This window comes from Carcharodon carcharias, chromosome 9 (assembly GCF_017639515.1).
Source record: "Carcharodon carcharias isolate sCarCar2 chromosome 9, sCarCar2.pri, whole genome shotgun sequence".
Lineage (NCBI taxonomy): Eukaryota > Metazoa > Chordata > Chondrichthyes > Lamniformes > Lamnidae > Carcharodon > Carcharodon carcharias.
In genome coordinates, this window is record NC_054475.1 from 157,798,233 (window position 1) to 157,820,654 (window position 22,422).

At 44.5% G+C, this 22,422-nt stretch overlaps 1 protein-coding gene across 2 annotated transcripts in view; it reads right to left on the bottom strand.

Moving 5' to 3' along the window:
- LOC121282188 (E3 ubiquitin-protein ligase RNF128) overlaps window positions 1-22,422 on the bottom strand; it is a 164,324-nt gene that overhangs the window by 103,069 nt on the left and 38,833 nt on the right. Inside the window, exon 1 of one of the 2 annotated variants that reach the window (XM_041195753.1) lies at window positions 8,260-9,117. The exons of the other annotated variant lie outside the window; for it this stretch is intronic. Within the exon in view, the coding sequence (XP_041051687.1) occupies window positions 8,260-8,698 (439 nt within the window). The 5' untranslated portion in view covers window positions 8,699-9,117. Of the gene's footprint in view, window positions 1-8,259; window positions 9,118-22,422 lie in introns of those variants that run through there. 2 annotated transcript variants of the gene reach the window in all.

A 22,422-nucleotide genomic window follows, 5' to 3' on the forward strand; every position in this document is an offset into this window, starting at 1 on the left:
TCCATCTCTGACACTTCCCTTCCCTTCCTTGACCTCTCTGTCTCAATCTCTGGTGATAGACTGTCCACCAATATCCATTACAAACCCACCGACTCCCACAGCTATCTCGACTACAGCTCCTCACACCCCACTTCCTGTAAGGACTCCATCCCATTCTCTCAGTTCCTTCGCCTCCGTCGCATCTGTTCTGATGATGCTACATTCAAAAACAGTTCCTCTGACATGTCCTCCTTCTTCCTTAACCGAGGTTTTCCACCCACGGTCGTTGACAGGGCCCTCAACCGTGTCTGGCCCATCTCCCGCACATCCGCCCTCACGCCTTCTCCTCCCTCCCAGAAACATGATAGGGTCCCCCTTGTCCTCACTTATCACCCCACCAGCCTCCGCATTCAAAGGATCATCCTCCGCCATTTCCGCCAACTCCAGCATGATGCCACCACCAAACACATCTTCCCTTCACCCCCCTTATCGGCATTCCATAGGGATTGCTCCCTCCGGGACACCCTGGTCCACTCCTCCATCACCCCCTACTCCTCAACCCCCTCCTATGGCACAACCCCATGCCCACGCAAAAGATGCAACACCTGCCCCTTCACTTCCTCTCTCCTCACCGTCCAAGGACCCAAACACTCCTCCTTTCAAGTGAAGCAGCATTTCACTTGCATTTCCCCCAACTTAGTCTACTGCATTCGTTGCTCTCAATGTGGTCTCCTCTACATTGGAGAGACCAAACGTAAGCTGGGCGACCGCTTTGCAGAACACCTGCGGTCTGTCCGCAAGAATGACCCAAACCTCCCTGTCGCTTGCCATTTTAACACTCCACCCTGCTCTCTTGCCCACATGTCTGTCCTTGGCTTGCTGCATTGTTCCAGTGAAGCCCAACGCAAACTGGAGGAACAACACCTCATCTTCCGACTAGGGACTTTACAGCCTTCCGGACTGAATATTGAATTCAACAACTTTAGGTCGTGAGCTCCCTCCCCCATCCCCACCCCCTTTCTGTTTCCCCCTTCTTTTTTTTCCCAATAAATTATAAAGATTTTCCTTTTCCCACCTATTTCCATTATTAAAAAAAAATTAAAAAAAAACCCACTAGAGCTATACCTTGAGTGCCCTACCATCCATTCTTAATTAGCACATTCGTTTAGATAATATCACCAACTTTAACTTTAACACCTATGTGTTCTATTGTACTATTGTCGTTGACATCTTTTGATGATCTGCTTCTATCACTGCTTGTTTGTCCCTACAACCACACCAACCCCCTCCACCTCTCTGTCTCTCTATCTCTCCGCCCCCCACACACACACCTTAAACCAGCTTATATTTCAGCTCTTTCCTGGACTCGAACTCAAGTTCTGTCGAAGGGTCATGAGGACTCGAAACGTCAACTCTTTTCTTCTCCGCCGATGCTGCCAGACCTGCTGAGTTTTTCCAGGTAATTCTGTTTTTGTTTTGGATTTCCAGCATCCGCAGTTTTTTTGTTTTTATAACTATATTATTGGTCTCCAACTTTCCCCCAAAAGTGAAAAATTCCTAACAGAGATAAAGACAAAACTCTCCACTAAAATATAAAGCTGCATTCTGGCGGTAGGTTAAAGTTGCATCTCCCTCAATTGGTGTGGAAATGACTTGTTTAATGACAAAACTGTGATTAACTGTTTAGTGATTAAACTGTGGCATACAGCTAGATACAGCTGCTTTAGAAACATCTTGCCAGGTCAAGTATGGAGAAAATTAAGAGTTTGTGCTGATGTGTTGTTGCTTACAAGAAAACACTGGAAGATAAGATGACCTACTGAAATTTAGCTGTTCTGTGCAGTTTTTGGACAATTTATGCTCTTGGAATATGTCCTTGGCAAAGATATTTTACGTATTTGAACACATGAAAGTGGCAGCACAGTATCATGGATATTGCTGCAACTGTGCTTGGTTAACATGGGGTAAGGGGGAATATGACAAAATTCTCAAGAAGTTGAATAAGTGTTCTGGTAGATTACAAGTGTTTTTTCACTATATCAGAAAAATTCTCAAAAGCAGACACAGTTTTAGTTACAAAAACATACCACAGAATAAGAAATTGGAGCAGGAGTAAGCCAATTGTCCCCTCGAGCCAGCTCTGCTAATCAAGACGATCTTCTACCACAGCTGCCCTTCCCACACTAACCCCATATCCCTTGATTACCTGACTATGCAAAAATCTGCCGATCATCACACAAAAAACTGAGCAGTCACAACCCTCTGAGGCAAAGAATTCCAGCAATTCACATCCTTTGAAGGAACAAATTTCTCCTCATATCAGTTCTAAATGGCCAATTCCTTATTCTGAGACTGTGACCCTGAGTTCTATATTTTCCAGCCAAGGGAAATCATTTACCTTTTCAAGCCTCATAAGAATTTTATGTGTTTCAATGAGATCAGCGCTCATTCTCCTCAATTCAGGCAAGATTATACCAGATTCCTCAATCTCGTCATAGATTAATGCTTTCATCTCAGAAACCATTTTAGGGAACCTAAACTGCACTCCTTCCAAGTCAAATACATTCTTTCTTAGGCAAGGGGACCAAAACTGCACGGTACTCTAGGTGCGGTCTCACTAAGGCTATACACAATTGCACTAAGACTTCTTTAATCTTATACTTTCATCCCTTTATAATAACAACTTCATTACCATTTGATTTTCTAATTGCTTGTCGTTCCAACATTTTAACTTTGTCATTTGCGCGCAAGGATACTAAGATTCCTTTGAATATCAATATTTCCCAATCTCTCCATTTAAAAAAAAGTTCTGCTTTCCAGTTTTTCCTATGAAAGTGGAAAACTTTACACTTCTTTACATTTCATCTGCCACATTCTTGCCCATTCACTTTACCTGTCTAAATCCTTTTGCAGCCTCTTTGCTTCCTCCACATGGCTTATCTTCCCAACTAACTTTGTATCATCACCACACGTGGATATATTACATGCAGTCCCCTCATCAAAGGCATTGACAGAGATTAGAAATAGCTGAGGCCCAAGCACTAATCCTCGCAGCACCCAACTAGTTACAGCTTGCCAACCTGAAGATGTTCCATTTATTCCTATTCTGTTTTCTGTTCATTAACCAATCCTTAATCCATGTTAATATGTTACCCTCAATTCCACACACCTTAATTTTGCATATTTACCTTGTTGGGCACCTTATCAAATGCCCTTGGAAACCCTAAATATACTACATCCATTGGTTTCCTTTTATCTACCCTAATAGTTATACTCCACAGATTTTGTCAAATATGATTTCCCTTTCATAAATCCATGTTGACCCTGCTCAGTCACATTGTGATTTTTCATGTGCCTTGTTACCATATCCCTGGCCAGGGTATTAAGGTCGGCGAGCAAGGGGTGACAGGGCCCGCTCACCAACATGTAAAATGATGCGGGATGACGTCAGACAGAACTCTCGAAGTCACCCTGCGTCATTTCAATTTTCAGGTTGGTGGGAGCGCAGCTCAATCAGCTGTGCACCCACCGACCCTGTCAACGGCCAATTGAGGCCATTTAAAAACTAATTGAACAAGCTAATGGATCTGCCCATCTATCCATAAGGTTGGCGGGTAGGCTGGGAGTCCTGGCGGGCTTCAGAAAAATTCATGAAACCTCATCCACGAGCGGGAAGAAGTTTCATGTCGTTTTTTTAAAAATTTAATAAAATTTGAAGCTGATCTCCCTGAGGCAGCACTTAGCCTCAGGGAGATGAGTGCGCTCCTTTGTGCGCATGTATGACAGAGCGCACTCCTGGCTCATCCCCCTAATAATAGATTCTTCCATCCTCCCTGTGACTTCTACCATCCTCCCTATGACTAATGTCAGGCCAACTAGCCTTTAAATTCCCTGTTTTCTCTTTCCCTCCTTTCATGAAATGTGGTGTTACATTTGCTAACTTCCAATCCATGGGACTGTTCCAGAATCCAAGGAATTCTGAAAGTGCAGTCTACCATAATTCCAATGCTACTGGAAAAGTTTATTCTGAAGATTTTAATGACTATATTAAGTTTGCTCTACCAATGACTTTTGTCCCTATTTTCAAGTTTCTCCTAAACTGCTTTCTAGACCATAGGTTAGCTCACAGAGGCCATTAAATGTTGTATCATTAAGTTGCTGTGCAAACTGAATGGATACCAATAATTGAATTAATTTATTTGATAGCTATGAGTCATAGTAACATGAAAACATTTAGGCAGGAGGGAGTTCATCAAGTCTACTCCTTTAAATCAGCATATTTACCATAATTCTGGGACTAGTATTTTAGAAAATATTTGAATATATGCATCCTATGATACTCATCTCAGATATTTTAAGAGATGTGGATATATGTGTCCTGCAAGATCCATCTTCCACCATTTTATGAAAGATGTGAAAATCTGGATGTGAGATGCTTCTGCTACCAATTTCTTACAGACACACAGGAAAGAAGGAGATAATACTTATAATAAAATGCATTAATCTAAAAAAGATTAACAAATTAAAACACTGCTGTACAAAGAATGGCTCTATTAACAAAAGGTCTAGGAAATAGATACTATGGCTATGTGAGATGCACTAAATGTCATAAGCACAGATGTTATTCTATAATGCAGAACTAACTACAAAGGTTGAATCATTTCCCTTATTAGACTGTTAAATGCAGAACCAAGCTACACTGATGAAATCACAGAAGATACCAGTATCTGCTCAAATATACTGTGAATGTCAAGTTTTATGTTTGCACCTGAAATGATAATCAGCAGCAGATAAAGAAACACTTTCAGTCATCACTAAAAACCACACACAGCTTATAAGCATTATAAAGTGGAGATGACTCTGGCTATCAGGAATTTAAAATTCTGAAAAAAAATTAAGGTAGTTAGGTTCATTACATTGGAGAAGTCAAATAGTTCTAATTGAACTCAGCAAGATTTAAGTGGGTTTTTGAAGAAGTCATATTGGACTCAAAATGTTAACTCTGTTTCTCTCTCCACAGATGTTGTCAGATCTACTGAGTTTTTCCAGCACTTTCTGTTTTAAGATTAAGGGAACAGTCTAATGTGATCCAGATAAGTTGTTTAGAACAGCGTAGGAGTGCAGGAGACGAGCTAAAAAAAATCAGTAACAAGTAATGAAAAACAGAGAGCCAAGCGGAGCCCTTCACTAAAGGGCAAGTGACTGGAATATGTTAGCAGCAAAGCCACACAGACTGCGTGCATTTATATGAACACAATGGACTGAGAAGAAGTATGAGTGAAGGTGGGTGGAAGATTTAAAAGACTGTATGCAAATAAAGTCACATAAGGAACTGCAGTCTGAACTGTTGAATGATAATGCAGAAATCAACAGCACAAATCACTTTTCCAAAAGGTTAACATTAGTCCTGCTGGTACTATCACTCAACACTACAGGGAGCCAATTAACTTTAAGAAGCCTTCGAGGAATGCTATGTTAAAAATCACAAAGTTTGAATATAGTTATAAATCATATAGATTCTGATTACATAGCACACACTAAACAACCACACTGAAGTTCATATATTCTCCGTTAACATTCTACAGAAGTGAACAAAGAGTGAATGCAGCTCGCAACCTGACAGCAATGGGATTTAAAATATGCAACTCAAAATAAGCATGTCCTACCTATTGTTCCTACATTAAAACAGTAACTACACTTTAAAAGCATCTCATTGGCTGTGAAGTGCACTGGGATGTCCTGAGGTCATGCAAGATGCTATGTAAATGCAAGTTCTTTTTTTCTGTAGGTTGTAGTGGTAAATATATGGAGCCTGGGAGACGACTTTTTTTAAAATTCATGTCCCATTAATTTACACATAAATCAAGCTGCTGTGACCTCACATATTTTGGCATTCTGATTTAGAAGGGTCTGTCCTTTCAGGTGAGTGTAAAAGGATCCCATGGTACTATTCAAAAGAGAAGATGCGGAGTTATCCCTGGCATCCTAGCCCAAGTCCATTAAAGGCACAATATAAATGCAAGCAATTAATACTTGGCTGCCCCCCAAACTTCCAGGTCCATAAAATTCATAGCAACCAAACCTCTGAACACAAGGGCAGTAAGAATGAGTAGCCCATTGACAAATGTTGGGTTTATTCATTCTTGGGCGAGAGCCGCTTTTATTGCTCATCCCTAGTTGCCTGGTAAGTCATGGGACAGTGGTTCGCTGGGTCAATTTAGAAGGCCATTAAGAGTCAACCACATTGGCGCATGACTGAGGTCACAAATAAACCAGATTTCCTTACTGAACAGATCTCATTCCACAAAAGAACACTAGTGAACCAGTTAGTTTTTAAAATTACAATTTGACAGTGCCAAGTGTAGTGTCAGTCAGTGCTTAGCTGATGGCACTCTGAGTCACAAAGTTATGGGTTCAAGACCCACTTCAGGACTTCAGTGTGAAAAGCAAGGCTGATATTACAGTACAGTATTGAGGGAGTGCTGCACTGATGAAGGTGCCATCATTTGGCTGAGATGTTAAATCAAAGCCTGCTCAGGTGGATGTAAAAGATCTCAAGGCACTGTTTGGAAGAAAGGCCAAGGACTTACTCTGCGTCCTGGCTAATAATCATCCCTCAATCGACATCACTGAAACAGATTATCTGAGCCATTCATGGCCACATTTAGTTATACCCAGTGTTTTATTTCTGATCCTATTAAAATCAAATCCAAATTCTCAAACGTCCGTGGTGGGATTCGATTGTATTCCTGGATCATTAGTCCAAGCGTCCAAATGACCAGTGCACTAACATAACCACTATGTCCAAAACCCGCTGTATAGGCATAGGCATAAACGAGATGGTCTATTTAAAAATATACCCCTCCTTCAAATCCTAAAGATATTGACTCCTTACTAGGCGATAATTCCATGGGTATAGGTGTCCTACAGATATTACCCAAGTGGGCAACTAGTCTCCTGCAAGCAGTTAACACTATTCTACCTTAAAGGGATCAAATGAATGTTGGCATTCAGCACGGACACACAAATGGCAGCACTGGACAAACTATTCTCTTGCTAATCCAGGCACACTTTGATCTACTTTAGCATTGACTGCCACCAGAAACTGATCAAACTCGTTCAGCACACCGACAATAGCCGCAGTTCAGATCATCCATCTCATCCCAAAACCAGAGATAAAAAAAACTGCGGATGCTGGAAATCCAAAACAAAAACAGAATTACCTAGAAAAACTCAGCAGGTCTGGCAGCATCGGCGGAGAAGAAAAGAGTTTCGAGTCTTCATGACCCGAAGGGTCGAAACGTTAACTCTTTTCTTCTCCGCCGTTGCTGCCAGACCTGCTGAGTTTTTCCAGGTAATTCTGTTTTCATCACAAAACCAGATTGGTGTGGTTTATCTCATTATCACATCAACAACAACCCGCATTTAAAATAGCACCTTTATGGCCCTGGGTACTTCACAGGAGTGATTTTCAAACAAAATTCAACCTTAAGGAGATATTAGGGCAGGCGACCGCAACTCTGATCAATAAAAAGAGTAAATTCTAAGGAATAGGAGCAGAAAGGCGGGAGAATTCCAGAGATTAGGCGTGAGGAACTTGAAGTCATGACGGAGAAAGGAAAGTCAAGGATAGACGACAGGCCAGAATCGGAAAGAGAGGCGCAGAGATCTGAGAACAGGGCAAGGTCACAGTGACAGGAGAGGAGAGGCCATAGAAGGATTTGAATTCTCTTGGAACTATCTGGGAAATCCTTCTGCTAATCGCCCTTCATTCCTGAGATTTGACAATTGCCACCAGTTCTGCCATTAGCTGAGCACATTAGGTAACTTTATGTAAACTGATAGATGCCTAATCGGTGCTTGCGTTCTCAATTTTTGTGACAGTCCCACCTGATAGTCACAAGGTGCCTTTAAAGAGCTCTTATAAAGTGCCAATATGAACGCCCTGATGTTTTAACCCAAACAGTCCCCTGAATAAAATGTCACATATTTTGTAACAGCTCGCGAAAAACAAAACATTTGCAAGTTTCACCAAAAACAAAAATCAAACACACAGTCTTTGGGGTCCAAATAAGCTCCTAGTTGTTACTGTCGAGACAGGAACCAGTTTGATTAGTAATTCCTGCTCGGGGTGGGGGGTTGGTGAATGAAGCTTCTTTGCAAAAGTTTCAGATCGAAGATAGTTGTTCCTGTTTGCTCGCTGGTTATCTGGTCACTGGGGTGGGGGGGGGGGGGGGGGGTTGCAGAGCGAACTTGGGCAAACCGTTGCCCAAGTCTTACCTGGGTGGGACATCTGGACCACCTCGTTGGCCGGAGTAGGGTAGTTGAAGATGACCGCCGCGTTCGCCCCTTGCTCGGCGGCGTGGAGGATCTTCTCGGAGAAGGTGCAGCCGTTGCCCCTCTCGATCAGGGCCACCCAAGGCTGCTGGGGGTCGGGTCTGAAGTAAGGGATGTCGGCGTTGCAGCCGTACGGTCGGGGCGAGGGGGGTACGCCCACCAGCCCTTGGACGCTATCCAGCGGCGAGTCCCGGCCGTAGACCCCGCTCTCGGTCCTCTGCCAGAGGGTCCGGTTGGTGCCGGGGTCGGTGAAGCTGACGTTGATGTACGCGGTCCAGAAGGAGCTGACCAGCGAGCAGTACAGGCACAGCACCTGCCCGGCGGTCACACTCAGCATCCCGGACCAGGAGAGGCGAGCGGAGCCTCGCCAGGAATTCGGCATCGCTCTTTCCCCACCTCCCCCCACGCCCCCAACCCCCGCGACTTTCCCTTTGCGAGAGCGAAATGAAAGTCTCCCTCCTGCTGCAGACACTGGCTCCAAAGAGAGGTGGGGGGGGGGGGGGGGGGGAAACACTAAAAACAGGCGCAACTCCCCTCCCCACACTGTGTCAGTTTGCCACTGCGGCTGGAAAGTTCAAGAGCCGGGTTCCTCTGATGTCCAAACCTGCCCAGGTAAGAACTCCACGTCCTGGAACCTGATATACGCCCTCCGGCTCAGAATCCCCACCCTCCGCACAATCATTTAAAAGGGCAACACACCTCCCGCTTCCATCGCCGCCCTCCCGATGACTTCTTCCCTTAGCACGACTTTCGACCGAGTCGAAAGCAGCAGTAATGCTTTTAAGAAACGGGCGCGGTAGTACACAGAGCTTGGGTCTTGCGCAGCGGAACGTGTTGCCGGGGTATTTCCCCCTCCCAGTCATCAGCATATGTCAAATTTCAAACATCACAATTTATATTACAGGAGCAAACCCCTTTTCTCCATTCGTATAAATCGTCGTGATTATTTGAAATTCTTGCATTTGTCCTGGTGAGTACAAAACAATAAACTTCGGCAAAGTACCTCTCTTTTCAGTCTATATATATACACATATATATATGTCATTGCTATTGGCAGAATTGCCACTGCTTCAATGGCTGCAGACTCCCAAATTTCTCTCCCTTAGTGCCTTCGGGACTTAACATTGAGTTCAACAACTTCAGATCATGAACTTTCTCCTCCATCCCCACCCCCTCTTCTATCCCCCTTTTCCCAATAATTTATCATTTAAAAAAATATTTTTCTTTTCCCACCCATTTTTAAATTTATTTTGATCTATTGTTTTATCTCCACCTTTTGGCCCATTTCGATCCCTTCCCCCCTCCCCACCCCACCCCCACTAGGGCCATCTGCCACTTGCTTGACCTGCTTGCTACCCTTAATGACCCCATTAGCACATTCCTTAGATAATATCACCACCGTCTACACCCCTTTGTCCTTTTGTCTATGACATTTTTGGCAATCTCTTTGCCTCCACCTATCACTGGCCCTCTATCCTGCTCACAAAACAAAAACAGAATTACCTGGAAAAACTCAACAGGTCTGGCAGCATCGGCGGAGAAGAAAAGAGTTGACGTTTCGAGTCCTCATGATCCTTCAACTTTTCTTCCCCGCCGATGCTGCCAGACCTGCTGAGTTTTTCCAGGTAATTCTGTTTTTGTTTTGGATTTCCAGCATCCACAGTTTTTTTTTTAAATCTCTATCCTGCTCTACCTGTCCCACCCCCCTCTACCAGCTTATATTTCACCTTATTTCTCTATTTCCTTAGTTCTGATGAAGAGTCATACAGACTCGAAACATTAACTGTCTCCCTCTCCGCAGATGCTGTCAGACCTGCTGAGTTTTTCCAGCTATTTTTGTTTTTGCTTCAGATTTCCAGCATCCAGAGTATTTTGCTTTTCTCTTCCTGCTATGTGTATTCATGCCTATTTCTTGACTGCTTTTTGACCCTTCCTCACATTGCTTTCTAACTCTTTCATTTTGCCAAAAAGCCTTTTTACATCAAAAGGGTTTTTTTTTTCCTAATATCTGACTTTCTTTTGAACGTTCGGTGTCTGCCTCAGTTTTAGGATTATCTTGTCTCCTTTCAACTCTGGCAGATCACATTTGACCTCGTTCCCCCCACCTTTCAATCTTCTATTTAATTCCTATTTAAGGTCTTCAGTTAATGGATAAGATGAGAGTGGTTTTAATTTCCTTGTAATTTTGTCTCAAGCTTTAAAACTAATTTCATTATGACATCCTCTGTGAAAAATGTGACAATGTGTATCATACTCTCATCACAGAGGGGTTCGGTCATTGCACAACAACACATCAACAAAGCAACAGAACATTAAGCTATACTGACAAATCAGTGATATAAATCTCTCCATGGCTCCTCCAGCAGTCCAAGCCTCTGGGATCTCTGCACTTCTCCAATTCTGGCCTTTTGCGCAGCCCCACTTTGCATCAACTACTTCTGGCAACCAATCTTCAGGTACCTCTGAACTTTCCTTCCATAACCCCTCTTCTCTCTCTTACTTCATCAAGTCACTCCTTAAAACCTAGCCCTTTGGCCAAATTCCTTGGTCACTTGTACCTCTTTATGTGTCTCAGTGATAACATTCCTATGAAGCGCCTTGGGATGTTTTACTATGTTAAAGGTGATGTATAAATGCACAATTACAGGGGAGAGGAGAAAGGAATTTTTCACCCAGAGGGTTGTAGGGGTCTGGAATTCACTGTCTGAAAGGGTAATAGAGGCAGAAACCATCAAATCATTTAAAAGGTGGCTGGATATCCGCTTTAAGTGCCGTAACTGCAGCGTTACTGGCCAAATGCTGGAAAGCAGGATTACGCTGGGTGGCTTGTTTTTGGCTGGCACAAATACGATGGTGCAGGCAAGCGGCTTCTTTCTGTGCCATAAACTTTCTATGACTCTACATTGTTCAGATGGTCCTGCTGAAGCTCTCCTGGTTGGACTGTATCATGGCAACTGCATTCAGTTCTTGCCATTGAAACATGAGGGAAACATCAAGTAATCCAGAAGCTTGGACAAATAATAGAGACTGCAAATTCAAATATACCTTTGGCAGTTTGAGAATTTGAATTCAGCTAAAGAAAAATGTAATACAAGATGGAGCTTTAACCATGGGGCAGTGTTCCCAATGGCAGAACAGGAAGTGGTGCCACTTCTGTGCTCTTGCTTTTTGCTAGTTCCCACTCAATTGTAATGAAAGTGTAAAGTGCCAGCAGCAGGCACGGGAGACATGTGCGATTCCTCGGCAGGGGAAGCTTTTCAGTGGTGAGACCCGCCGTCAGCTGACAATGCCTAAGGTACGGGTAGACTATGGAAGAGCCTCTTGGACATTGAGGCTCTTCATCACAGCTACAACTTTCCTGCCCAACTCCATCGCTGTTAACATAAGACTTACTGAGAGCACAAAAGTGGCACGGGTGTTTTTCAAATCTAAATTTCACTTGTAAACATTTCACTTTACATTGGATTCACTTTCTTCATGTATGCATTATCGTTATTTGTTGAGATTAGCTTAGTCAGAGAGCTAAATGTATGGTACACCTCATGGCTGGCACACATTGATGGTTACAGGTGATTAAGGGACATTTCTTTATTGTGGAAGAAACAGTTGTGTTTTTGAACTCATTCTTTATTGAATGTTCATGTTAGTGTCCACTGTTGTACTCATCACTCTGCGGGACATGGCTGCACTTGCAGGCTCAGCTGGCCCTCCCTTCAATGCATTGTCTGAGATCACTATCAGTGGGGATGCCCTGTAGGGACTCTGTCAGCCAATACCCTAGGCAGGGTATTACGCTCAGCGTGCGGGCACACCCCTGACATGCCCGAGTGTAAAATGACGCACAATGACGTCGGGTGAGCATATTTCGTTCAGTGGGCACGTGCTGGAGTCAGCTGTGCGCCCGCCGACAACTAAAAGGCCTATTAAGGCCACTAAGAAGCTAACTAAATTCAAAAGTACACTGCCCGCCCAACCTAATGGTTGGTGGACAGGCGAAGAGGCCAAGCAGCCTTTCCATATTTTAGGAAACTTCATCCACGGTCGGGATGAAGTTTCCTAAAGCAAATAAACATCAAATAAAAATTTTAGTTTTGAATTAAAAACATATCTCGGCTCATGTGACAGAGCTCCGTGCCTCACGGAGTTTGTAGCGACCTTTCACGTGCATGCGCTAAGTTCGTGCTCTGCCCACTCATCCTCCTCCCGCTCACGTTCCACGCTGGGTGAGCCTTAATTGGCCCACCCGCGTAAAATTGCAGTGCGGAGCCCATCACGGTGCAGAGCCGATTGCGGGCGGCAGTCGGCTTCCTGACCTCCCCCGCCAAGTAACCCTGCCAAGGGCAAAGTCCTGCCCCCTGAGATGGGCCCACATGTGGACAGTAATGACACTGCCCTTTATGTCCTCATTTTCTTACCTTGACCGACTGTTCCCACCACCCCCCCCCCCCCATCACACCCAGGATGCTAAGCCCTTCCCATTTTACTCCTCCATGCCCTTGCTCCCACCTTTTGTCCTTCCTTGGACCCCTCTTCCAGAGTGCCCCAGTCTCACCACTCACTCACCCTTGCAAGTCCCGAGCCTCCATAAAAGCTGCCATTTCCCTGCCACCCCCTCCCCTAAGCCGTAGATTTCAACAAGAAAACCACTGAACTCAGACACAACAGCATAAAGCTGACCTGTTGCACGCCACCTTTAAACAAACCTGAACTGGGTGTCACAAGGTTATCGTGCACCACTGACTTTATCTTGAAGGTAGGATGTAGTTAAGAAATGTTTCATGTTAATGAGCATTCATGCAATCTGCCACAGGATGACATGAGGTTGGACACACCACAAACACACTGCTGACTTAATCGCTGCATCTCAACCTGTCATTGGCAAATCAAAATTTTGGCTCCCACCTAATTCAGTGACCCCACATACAATGTTTCCTGGACTGGCTGGTGTTGCTCAAGGGGAGGACCTCCTTTGGGGGTTCCCTGTGCCCCACCTCAAGGACCTCACCTCTAACTTTCCCCCACACCAGCCCCTGAAACCCCACACCCCCCCCCCCAACCTCCTCCCCAACCCTTGTCGGAGCCTGCCAGCTAGCCAGGCCCCACCATTAACCCAGGCTCCATCACCTCCTGTTCTTTGGGTATTGCCTGCGGTCCCGGCACAGGCCACTACTCAAATCTGGCGCTGCTGAGGCTACAGAGCTGCTGACTGATCAGATCTCTAAGGCAGGACTTGCGGGGCCAGAAGTCTTGCCCTGAGCTAATTAATGTCCCACCGAATGTGCAATGGCTGCACAACTGTTGGCTTCATTGTGGGTGGAGTCCTGACCAACTTTTTAGTCAGGAAGTGGCGGGGGGAACACAGCGCCCTGTTCTGACTCTTATTTCCCACTCCCTTAACCCACACATGCACATGCACTGTTGTGTTGGAGTGGGATTTTTTTATGACACAATACACCAGTATGTTGCCTCCAGAACATTCCTGAGCAGTGCAGTAATATGGTAACGTGATGAAAGTATCTCATCACTGGTTCACATGATTCATCAGTATTTGAATCCTTGTAATTTTGTGACTTTTATTGAAGGATGTAAACATATGATCAGGAATAACTCACCCCGCAACGTTCACAAGTGCACAGTGAACAGGTGGTAATAAACATGCGGAGTCAGACTATGTTGCAGAGGTGGCAATAGGTGGTTGGAGTGATGGTGATAGTGACCAGTGGTACATTTTCATGCTAGAATCACTAAAATGGCAGTGAAAAATTGTAGCCTATGCATTGGTAAAACTAGAACCATCATCCCTAGTATTTAATCATGTGTTTTAAGGCCTGAGAATTGGCCTGCATGAGAACTAGCACTAGCTGTAGTCCAGTCAATCCCTTCCAAAAATGGCAATACTTGTGCTCACTGTGAATTTTTGACTCCAGATCCCCCATAAAGCACCTGTATGCAATCTTCACTGAGAATTCTCCTAATAAAATATATTAGCAGGGTTTTGTGTTGAAACCCAGCACCTTAAATCCCTTCCTAGCCTTGCCCTTTCATTTTCTCCACTACATCTTCAATTAATGGCCACTAAAAATGCCTTATCCCTCCTCCGCTGATATTAAACCATCAGCTAGCAGCTAGGGGTTTGCCATGTGACATGCACAAGCAAACCCTGGCATGTTTGCTCGATTGAGGGATGTGGCATCGGGAAGGCGGGGGCCCACTGAGAGCCACCCCCTGCCCTAGCTGCCAACTCCCCTAAATTCCCTTCACGCACCCCCCTCCCACCTGACCACCCCCACCCCCCCAGCAACCCATCCACCTGCCATCACTCGCCTGTGGCCTCAGTCCTGGGCCTTGGGTGGGTGTCGTACCGGCAGCAGCCACTGCCTCCACTGTGGCACTATTGTTCAGAAGAGCTGCTGACCTGGGATTGCCCAGCAACTCTCAGGAAGCGGGATCTGTGCCCTTGGGAATTCCGGAGGAAAACCCACACTTGCCTGCCAACTGCCTGATTGGCACATGCTACTGACTCTTATTTCCCACTCCCTTAACCCACACATGCACATGCACGGTTGTGTTGGAGTGGGATTTTTTTATGACACAATACACCAGTATGTTGCCTCCGGCAAGATATGAAGCAGGGGTCTCGCTAGCTCAAGGGCCAGTAGCCGAGACCCCCCTCACCACACAAGAATCCAGCCCATGTCTCTGTAATAGCTGTCATATCTTACTTATTTATTTCTATTTATGCTGTCAATTCATCCCTTATGTTATGAATTCTGCATGCATTCAGATAAAGAACCTTTCATTCTTTTTACCATTTATCCCTAACCTGACCTTATTTGCTGGCACGCTGTTATGTTTGTACCTATGTCTCTTCCTGTCACACTCTGGCTATCATTACCCATATTCTTATCCCCTGTCTTTTCTCGTTAACTTTCCAAATCTTCCCTCATGTGAACTCTCCCTCCACCGCACTATTTAGTTTAAAGCACTCTCTCCAGCCCGTGTAATACACTTCACCAGGACACTGGTCCCAGTGCAGTTCAGGGGAAGGCTGTCCAAATGGTACAGCTCCCTCTTTCCCCAGTACCGGTGCTAGTGCCCCATGGCTTGAAACCCATTTTTCCCACACCAACCTCTGAGTCACGTATTCAACACACTAACTTTACTTACCCAATGCCAATTTGCTCGTGGATCAAGTAGTAATCCAAATAATATTACTTTTGTGGTTCTACTTTTTAATTGAGACCCCAGCTGCTCATACTCCCTCTGCAGAACTTCTTTCTTAATCTTACCTATGTAATTGGTACCCATGTGGATCACGACAACTGGATCCTTCCCCTCCCAATCGAAATTCCTTTACAGCCCTGAGGAGATGTCCTTAACCCTGGCACCAGGCAGGCGACACAGCTTTCAGGACTCAAGCTTTTGGCTGCCGAGAACAGTATCTATCCCCATAATACTACTATCCCCTACTGCAACTATACTGCTTTTCACTCCTCCCACCTGAACAGTTCCTGCACCATTGTGCTGTGGTCAGTTTCCTCATCCTCCCTGCAATCCCTGCTCTAATCCACACAAGTTACAAGAACCTCAAACCTGTTGGACAATTGCAAGGCCTCAGGCACTCCATTGCCATCCAACAGAGGGCGGTAGGGAGAAGTGACTGAGAAGCATTCTGGGAGAAGTCAGCACAGTCACTGCAACTCAGGATGGGATCAAGGGGAAGGACCTTACACTCAACAGGAGGAAGAGCATCCAACTGAGGGCGGTACTGAGAAGCATTCTGAGAAGCAGTCACCGAGGGGGTGAGACTCCTGGCATGTAGGAAGGATCTGACGGGGAGGGCCTTTCTCACCACCAGCCAAGCTACATCTTGGTGCTCGTTGGAAAGTTCTGGCGATAAGGCATTCTGCCAAATGACTTTGACAATCTGCGCGGGGAACTATCCCACAGGATCCACCCTCTCCTTTTCCCGCAGGGCCTCTAAGACGTTACGTGCCAAGCACTGCCTGATGGACTTGTGGTCAAAGGTGTTTCTCTGCATAAATTTTTCCACAAGGGACAGTAGGTACGGCATGGTCCAACTACTTGGAGCGTTCCGCAGCAGCGTGGCCAGACCCATCCTTCGCAACACAGGGGACAGTTAGAACCTCAGCACGTAGTGACACTTGGTGTTTGCGTACCGAGGGTCTACACACCGCTTGATGCAGGCTGTGGTGAGGAAGAGACCGTTGTTCACCTCCTTGTGGATTGTGCCTTTGCAAAGAAGTTCTGGAGAGAGATGCAGTGGTTTCTGTCAAGGTTCATCCCGAGCAGTTCTGTGACACAGGACCCGGTGCTCTACGGGCTGTTCCCAGGGACACACACCGAGACAAACATCAACTGCAGCTGGAGGATCATCAGCTCAGTGAAAGACGCTCTTTGGTCTGCCCGAAACTTGTTGGTCTTCCAGCGCAAAGAGTTGTCCCCGACCGAGTGTTGCAGACTGGCACATTCCAAGGTCCAGGACTACGTGCTGAGGGACGCACTAAAGCTTGGGGCAGCCGCCGCAAAGGCGCAATGGGGAAAGGTCGCTGTCTAAGACCTTTCTGCCATAGTGCACCGAGAGGCTGGGAAATGTTGAGAGCCCCTTGGGCTGAACAGCTCAAAATGAATGTCTGCAAATGATTGTAATATTAATTTATTGTATTCATGCATTTCGTGATACATGTTGTAAAAGTTGAACCTGATTGTACTTTTGTGATGGTGATTTTGAAATGGTTTGGAATGTTCTTGAAGATATTTTATGAACAAAGTATATTTTTGCAAAAAAAACCAAAAAGTCAGCGCAGTCACTGCAACTCAGAAGGGGATCAAGGGGAAGGACTCTTGCACTCAGCAGGAGGAAGAGCTTCTAACAGAGGGCAGTACTGTGAAGTGACTGCAAAGCATTCTGGGAGAATCAAAGAGAGGGTGTGAAAAGATTAGCAAGGATAACCCAAAAGATAAAAACAGAATTACCTGGAAAAACTCAGCAGGTCTGGCAGCATCGGCGGAGAAGAAAAGAGTTGACGTTTCGAGTCCTCATGACTCTTCGACAGAACTAGTTCTGTCGAAGAGTCATGAGGACTCGAAACGTCAACTCTTTTCTTCTCCGCCGATGCTGCCAGACCTGCTGAGTTTTTCCAGGTAATTCTGTTTTTGTTTTGGATTTCCAGCATCCGCAGTTTTTTTGTTTTTAACCCAAAAGATGCTTTATCAATACATTAATGCTAAAAGGTTAGTTAAGGAAAAAGTGGGACCTATCAGAGATGAAGATGGAAACTTGTGTGTAGATGCAGAGGCTGTGGGAAGGGTTTTGAATGAATATTTGGTCTCAGTGTTTACAAAGGAAAGGGAGGATGTAGATATAGTAGTCCAGGAGGAACACTGTGAGATATTAGATATGTTAGTTATAAAGAGAGAGGAAGTACTCGAAGGGTTGAAATCCTTGAAAGTTGATAAGTCACCAGGGCCAGATGGATTGTTTCCGAGGCTGCTGAAGGAAGTCAGGGAGGAGATAGCAGATGCTGTGGGGATGATTTTCCAATTTTCACTAGATACAGAGGAGGTACCAGAGGACTGGAGAAATGCAAATGAGCTTCCATTGTTTAAAAAGGGATCAAAGGAAATGCCAAACAATTATAGGCCTGTTAGTCTTACATCGGTGGTGAGCAAATTAGTAGCATCAATCCTGAGAGATAGGATTAACTGTCATATGGAAAGGCATGGACTAGTCAGGGATGGTCAACATGGATTTGTTAAAGGAAGGTCTTGCCTCACAAATTTGATTGGATTCTCTGAGGAAATGACAAGAAAGGTGGATGAAGGTAGTGGATGTTGTGTACATGGATTTTAGCAAGGCATTTGACAAGGTCCCACATGGCAGATTAGTCAGGAAAGTAAAAGCTCATAGGATTCAGGGTAATGTGGCAAACTGGATAAAAGGCTGGCTTTGTAACAGGAAACAAAGGGTAATGGTCGATGAATGCCCTTGTGAATGGAAAGTTGTCTCAAGTGGTGTTCCACAGGGCTTGGTGTTGAGACCCTTGCAGTTTGTGTTATATATTAACGATTTGGACGTGAATGTGGGAGGCACGATTGGGAAATTTGCAGATGACACAATGATTGGCCCAGTAGTGGATAGTGTAGAGGATAGCCATAATCTCCAAAACAATACAGATGGGTTGGTGGAATGGGCAGTAAAGTGGCAGATGGATTTTAACTTCGAGAAGTGTGAGGTCATATATTTAGGGAGGTCAAACAGTTACAGGGATTACACAATAAATGGGAATATACTAAGAGGTTTAGATGAAGTGAGAGATCTTGGCGTACAAGTACACAGGTCCCTGAAGGCAACAGTTCAAGTAGACAAGGTTGTAAAGAAGGCATATGGAATGCTGTCCTTCATTGGCAGAGGTATAGAATATAAAAGTAAGGATATAATGTTGGAATTGTATAAAACACTGGTGAGGCCACAAGTGGAGTATTGTGTGCAGTTCTGGTCACCGCATTACAGGAAGGACATAATAGTTCTGGAGAGTGTGCAGAGGAGGTTTAAAAGAATATTGCCAGGATTAGAAAAGTGTAGCTATGAGGAGAGATTGGATAGGTTGGGGTTATTTTCCTTAGAACAAAGAAGGCTGAGAGGTGACTTGATTGAGGTGTACAAAATTATGAGGTGAATAGATAGAGTGGAGAGGATAAAATTGTTCCCCTTGGTGGAGAATTCTAGAACCAGGGGACATAGATTCAAGATAAGTGGCTGAAGGTGTAGGGGGGACATTGGGGACATGAGGAAGAACTTTTTTTTACGCAGAGGGTAGTGGGTGTCTGGAGTTTGCTGCCCAAGTTGGTGGTAGAGGCAGAAACTCTGAACTCTTTTAAAAAATACCTGGATCTGCATCTTGAGTGATGTAAGCTGCAGGGCTATGGGCCGGGTGCAGGAAGGTGAGATTAGAAAAGGCACCTAGGTGTCCTCGGGCTGGCATGGACAAGATGGGCTGAATGGCCTCCTTCTGTGCTGTAACTTTTCTATGATTCTATTGTTCTGGATCCTGATACTCATAGTCACACCCTCTTGCCATGGACCACATCTGAAGTACCTAGCCTAAGAGGTGTTACTGCCTCCTGGAACAAATTGTCCAGGTAACCTTATCCCTCCCTGATCCATCGCAGGGTCTGAAGCTCAGACTCCAGTTCATCAACTCTGAGCTGACGTTCCTGGGCCTGCAGATACTTTCTGCAGATGTGATTTCCGTAGATCACTCTGGTGTCCACCAGCTCCCATGTGCTACAGTTGCAACACATCATCTGCCTTGCCAGTTTCATTGTGTTTAATTTAACTAATTAGGTTTCAACTTCAGAAATATCACTCAACTATTTTCTGCAGTTATACCGTTTAACTAATTAATCTACAAATATAATGCAGTGCTTTTTCTCCTCAGTAATGGTTTAAACTACCGCCTGTATTTTGAGGGATACAATCTTAAAAACTCACCAATCACATACTTGCTCACCTAAGTAAAGCCATGAACACTCACCAGCTTCTGGAGGCTGAAAAAAAGATAAAAAGCCACACCTTTCTCCCCCTCTGCACCAAATTCCCAAGTTAGCATTCTTATGTGGCGCTCAGGCCACATCACACTCTGTGCTCCAACACTTTGAGGGGTAATATCAAGGTGCAGGGAAGGAAGATTGATTGGGGTGTTCCACTCAATGGGATGACAACTGTGTCTAATTAATATTGAGAATTGAATTGGAAGTTAAATGCAAACTGGCTAAATTTGCAGATGATACCAAAGTAGGAGAGTTAACAGAAGTGAAGGAGGCGGCCAAGAACATATGAACAAGGAGCAGATTCAATGCTCCACTTGCCCAGCCACTGCACAGCAGCGATCAACAAAGCCAGCGGTAGGCTGAGCTTCATAGTCAAAACATTTGAATCCAAGTACGGCATGATGAGCAGACTGCGCATTGAATGTCACATCCACTTCTGGCTGCTGATAAACAAGGGAGATACTCAATTTTGAGAGACAGTGCAGAGTAGAGACATGAGGTTGATGTCTGCTGTCAGATTTACTGCTTTGCATTGATTGGACGCGCTGAGTCTACTAAGATTCCTCAGTCTCATTCCACTTCATGCTTAGTTATTTCAACACCATTCGTGGTGTACTTGTGCTAATTATTTTTGCACCTTACGTGCAGTACTTTGCGCTTGTCTCACCAAAGTTTGTCTGACAACATGTTTTGTATAACACACCCTAATTTCAGCGGTGCTTCCTCCAATCTCAGAACTCCAAATCCAACCCCTCCAGATTTTGGTATCTTGTCCAGTTTAACCGCATTGTTGCATTGTCACAGAGTATTTGACAGAGACTCAGAACTTTCCCAGTAATAAATCAAATTTATCCCAGAGAAGTGGGCTGTATTTCATATTAAATTTGTGTATCAGTGTAGGCATCAATATACTGTCCAGTTCTATTTATTTAGCTGGATGTTTGCATTGTGTTCAGCCATACATACACTGCTGTGCTTTGTGCCACAGATTTAACACACAGAACAGCATTGCCAAAACTCATAATTCACTTGCAAGTCCCACAGTTTGTAGGAGCTTTGTAAATGTTTGGAATTTACCCAGGAAATTTCAAAGTAGACTTCTACGCTTTCTAAATGAATTGCAAGTGTTGGCAACACAGAGAAGTCAATTTCAATGTTTTCCCACCAAGTTTTTAGGGCAACGTCCTGTGATTAAACAATGTAGAGTATGCACTACAGTGCCACTGCCAACAACATTCTGCCATTTTGGGTATTCCCATCGTGGTTTCCTTCAGCCCTAAATATGTGACAATGCAACAGACATAACTGTTGGGTTTCCTTCTAAGTGTGGCTAGTGGTCCCTCCCACTGAGGGGCACTGAGGCAAGACTCAAACTTTGATTCAGTCAACATGATTTGAGGAATGAGAAAAACCTGAAAATAAAAGTTAGATTGTGTAATTGTTGAAACTCAACCAAGAGCAATTCTCCAGAAGCTGATTCTCATTCCTGGTCCACTGCCAATAACTGACCAACACATCCAACAATAGACCGCCTTGTGCAGACCAAGCATCGTGTGGGAGGGAACTGCATCAAACTACCCAACTGTAAGATCCCACAAAGCTATGCAACCCGAATAATGTTTCACTAGAGATTGGTGTGGCAGTCACAGCAAATGCAACTATGGCTTATCACAGCTAACTGTTGGCATCATCTACAAGCTATTCTCAAAGGAATTTTAGCTACCGTACGCAGTAGATAGCGTGAGAGCAGTGTGACAGCTTGCACTGCTCTGGAGGACAATCGCAACACAGACAGAGAAACAGGGCAAAAGCCACACATTCAGTGAAGTTAATTGAAGAGCCAAAATATAGAGATGAGCAATTAAGGACAGTTGGCTTGAGGCTCAAAAAACTGTGGCAGATTAGTAAGATGCGGTTTATGCATTCTTGATTGGGTTTTTCATCTTAGCTAAATCAGAAGGGAGGGGAATTTGGGTGTGGGTGTGTCACCAAAAAACACTAGGCATTCTCCACCAAGATGAGATGAGAGGGGTATTACTACCATACAAACTTTCTACATCATTCACAGAATTGCACAAGCAGACATCTGAGAGCGGACCGTGTGTCTGCCTTTTCAATTGGGCTACAACACATAGAATCGGAAGACAGAATCAGGAAGGGGAAAGTAATGTTAAATCATTTATGTTATCTTTATTAAAGGAAAATATAAATATTAAAGTGTAGAATTATTTTTAATGATTGCATTAAATTTATAGCTCCCTCTCTTTAATTTTCCAATATTCTATCACTTTGGATTACCAATCCCATTTTATCATTGTCCTTTCCCTCTCCTTTGTTGTTTTACTCACTCATCCAGACCCAATACCACTACCATCTAGAAGTACAAGGGCAGCAGATACATGGGAACACCACCACCTGGAAGTTCCCCTCCAAGCCACTCACCATCCTGACTTAGAAATATATCGGTGTTCTTCCACTGTTGCTGGGTCAAAACTCCCTCCCTCAACAGCACTGTGGGTGTACTGACACCAT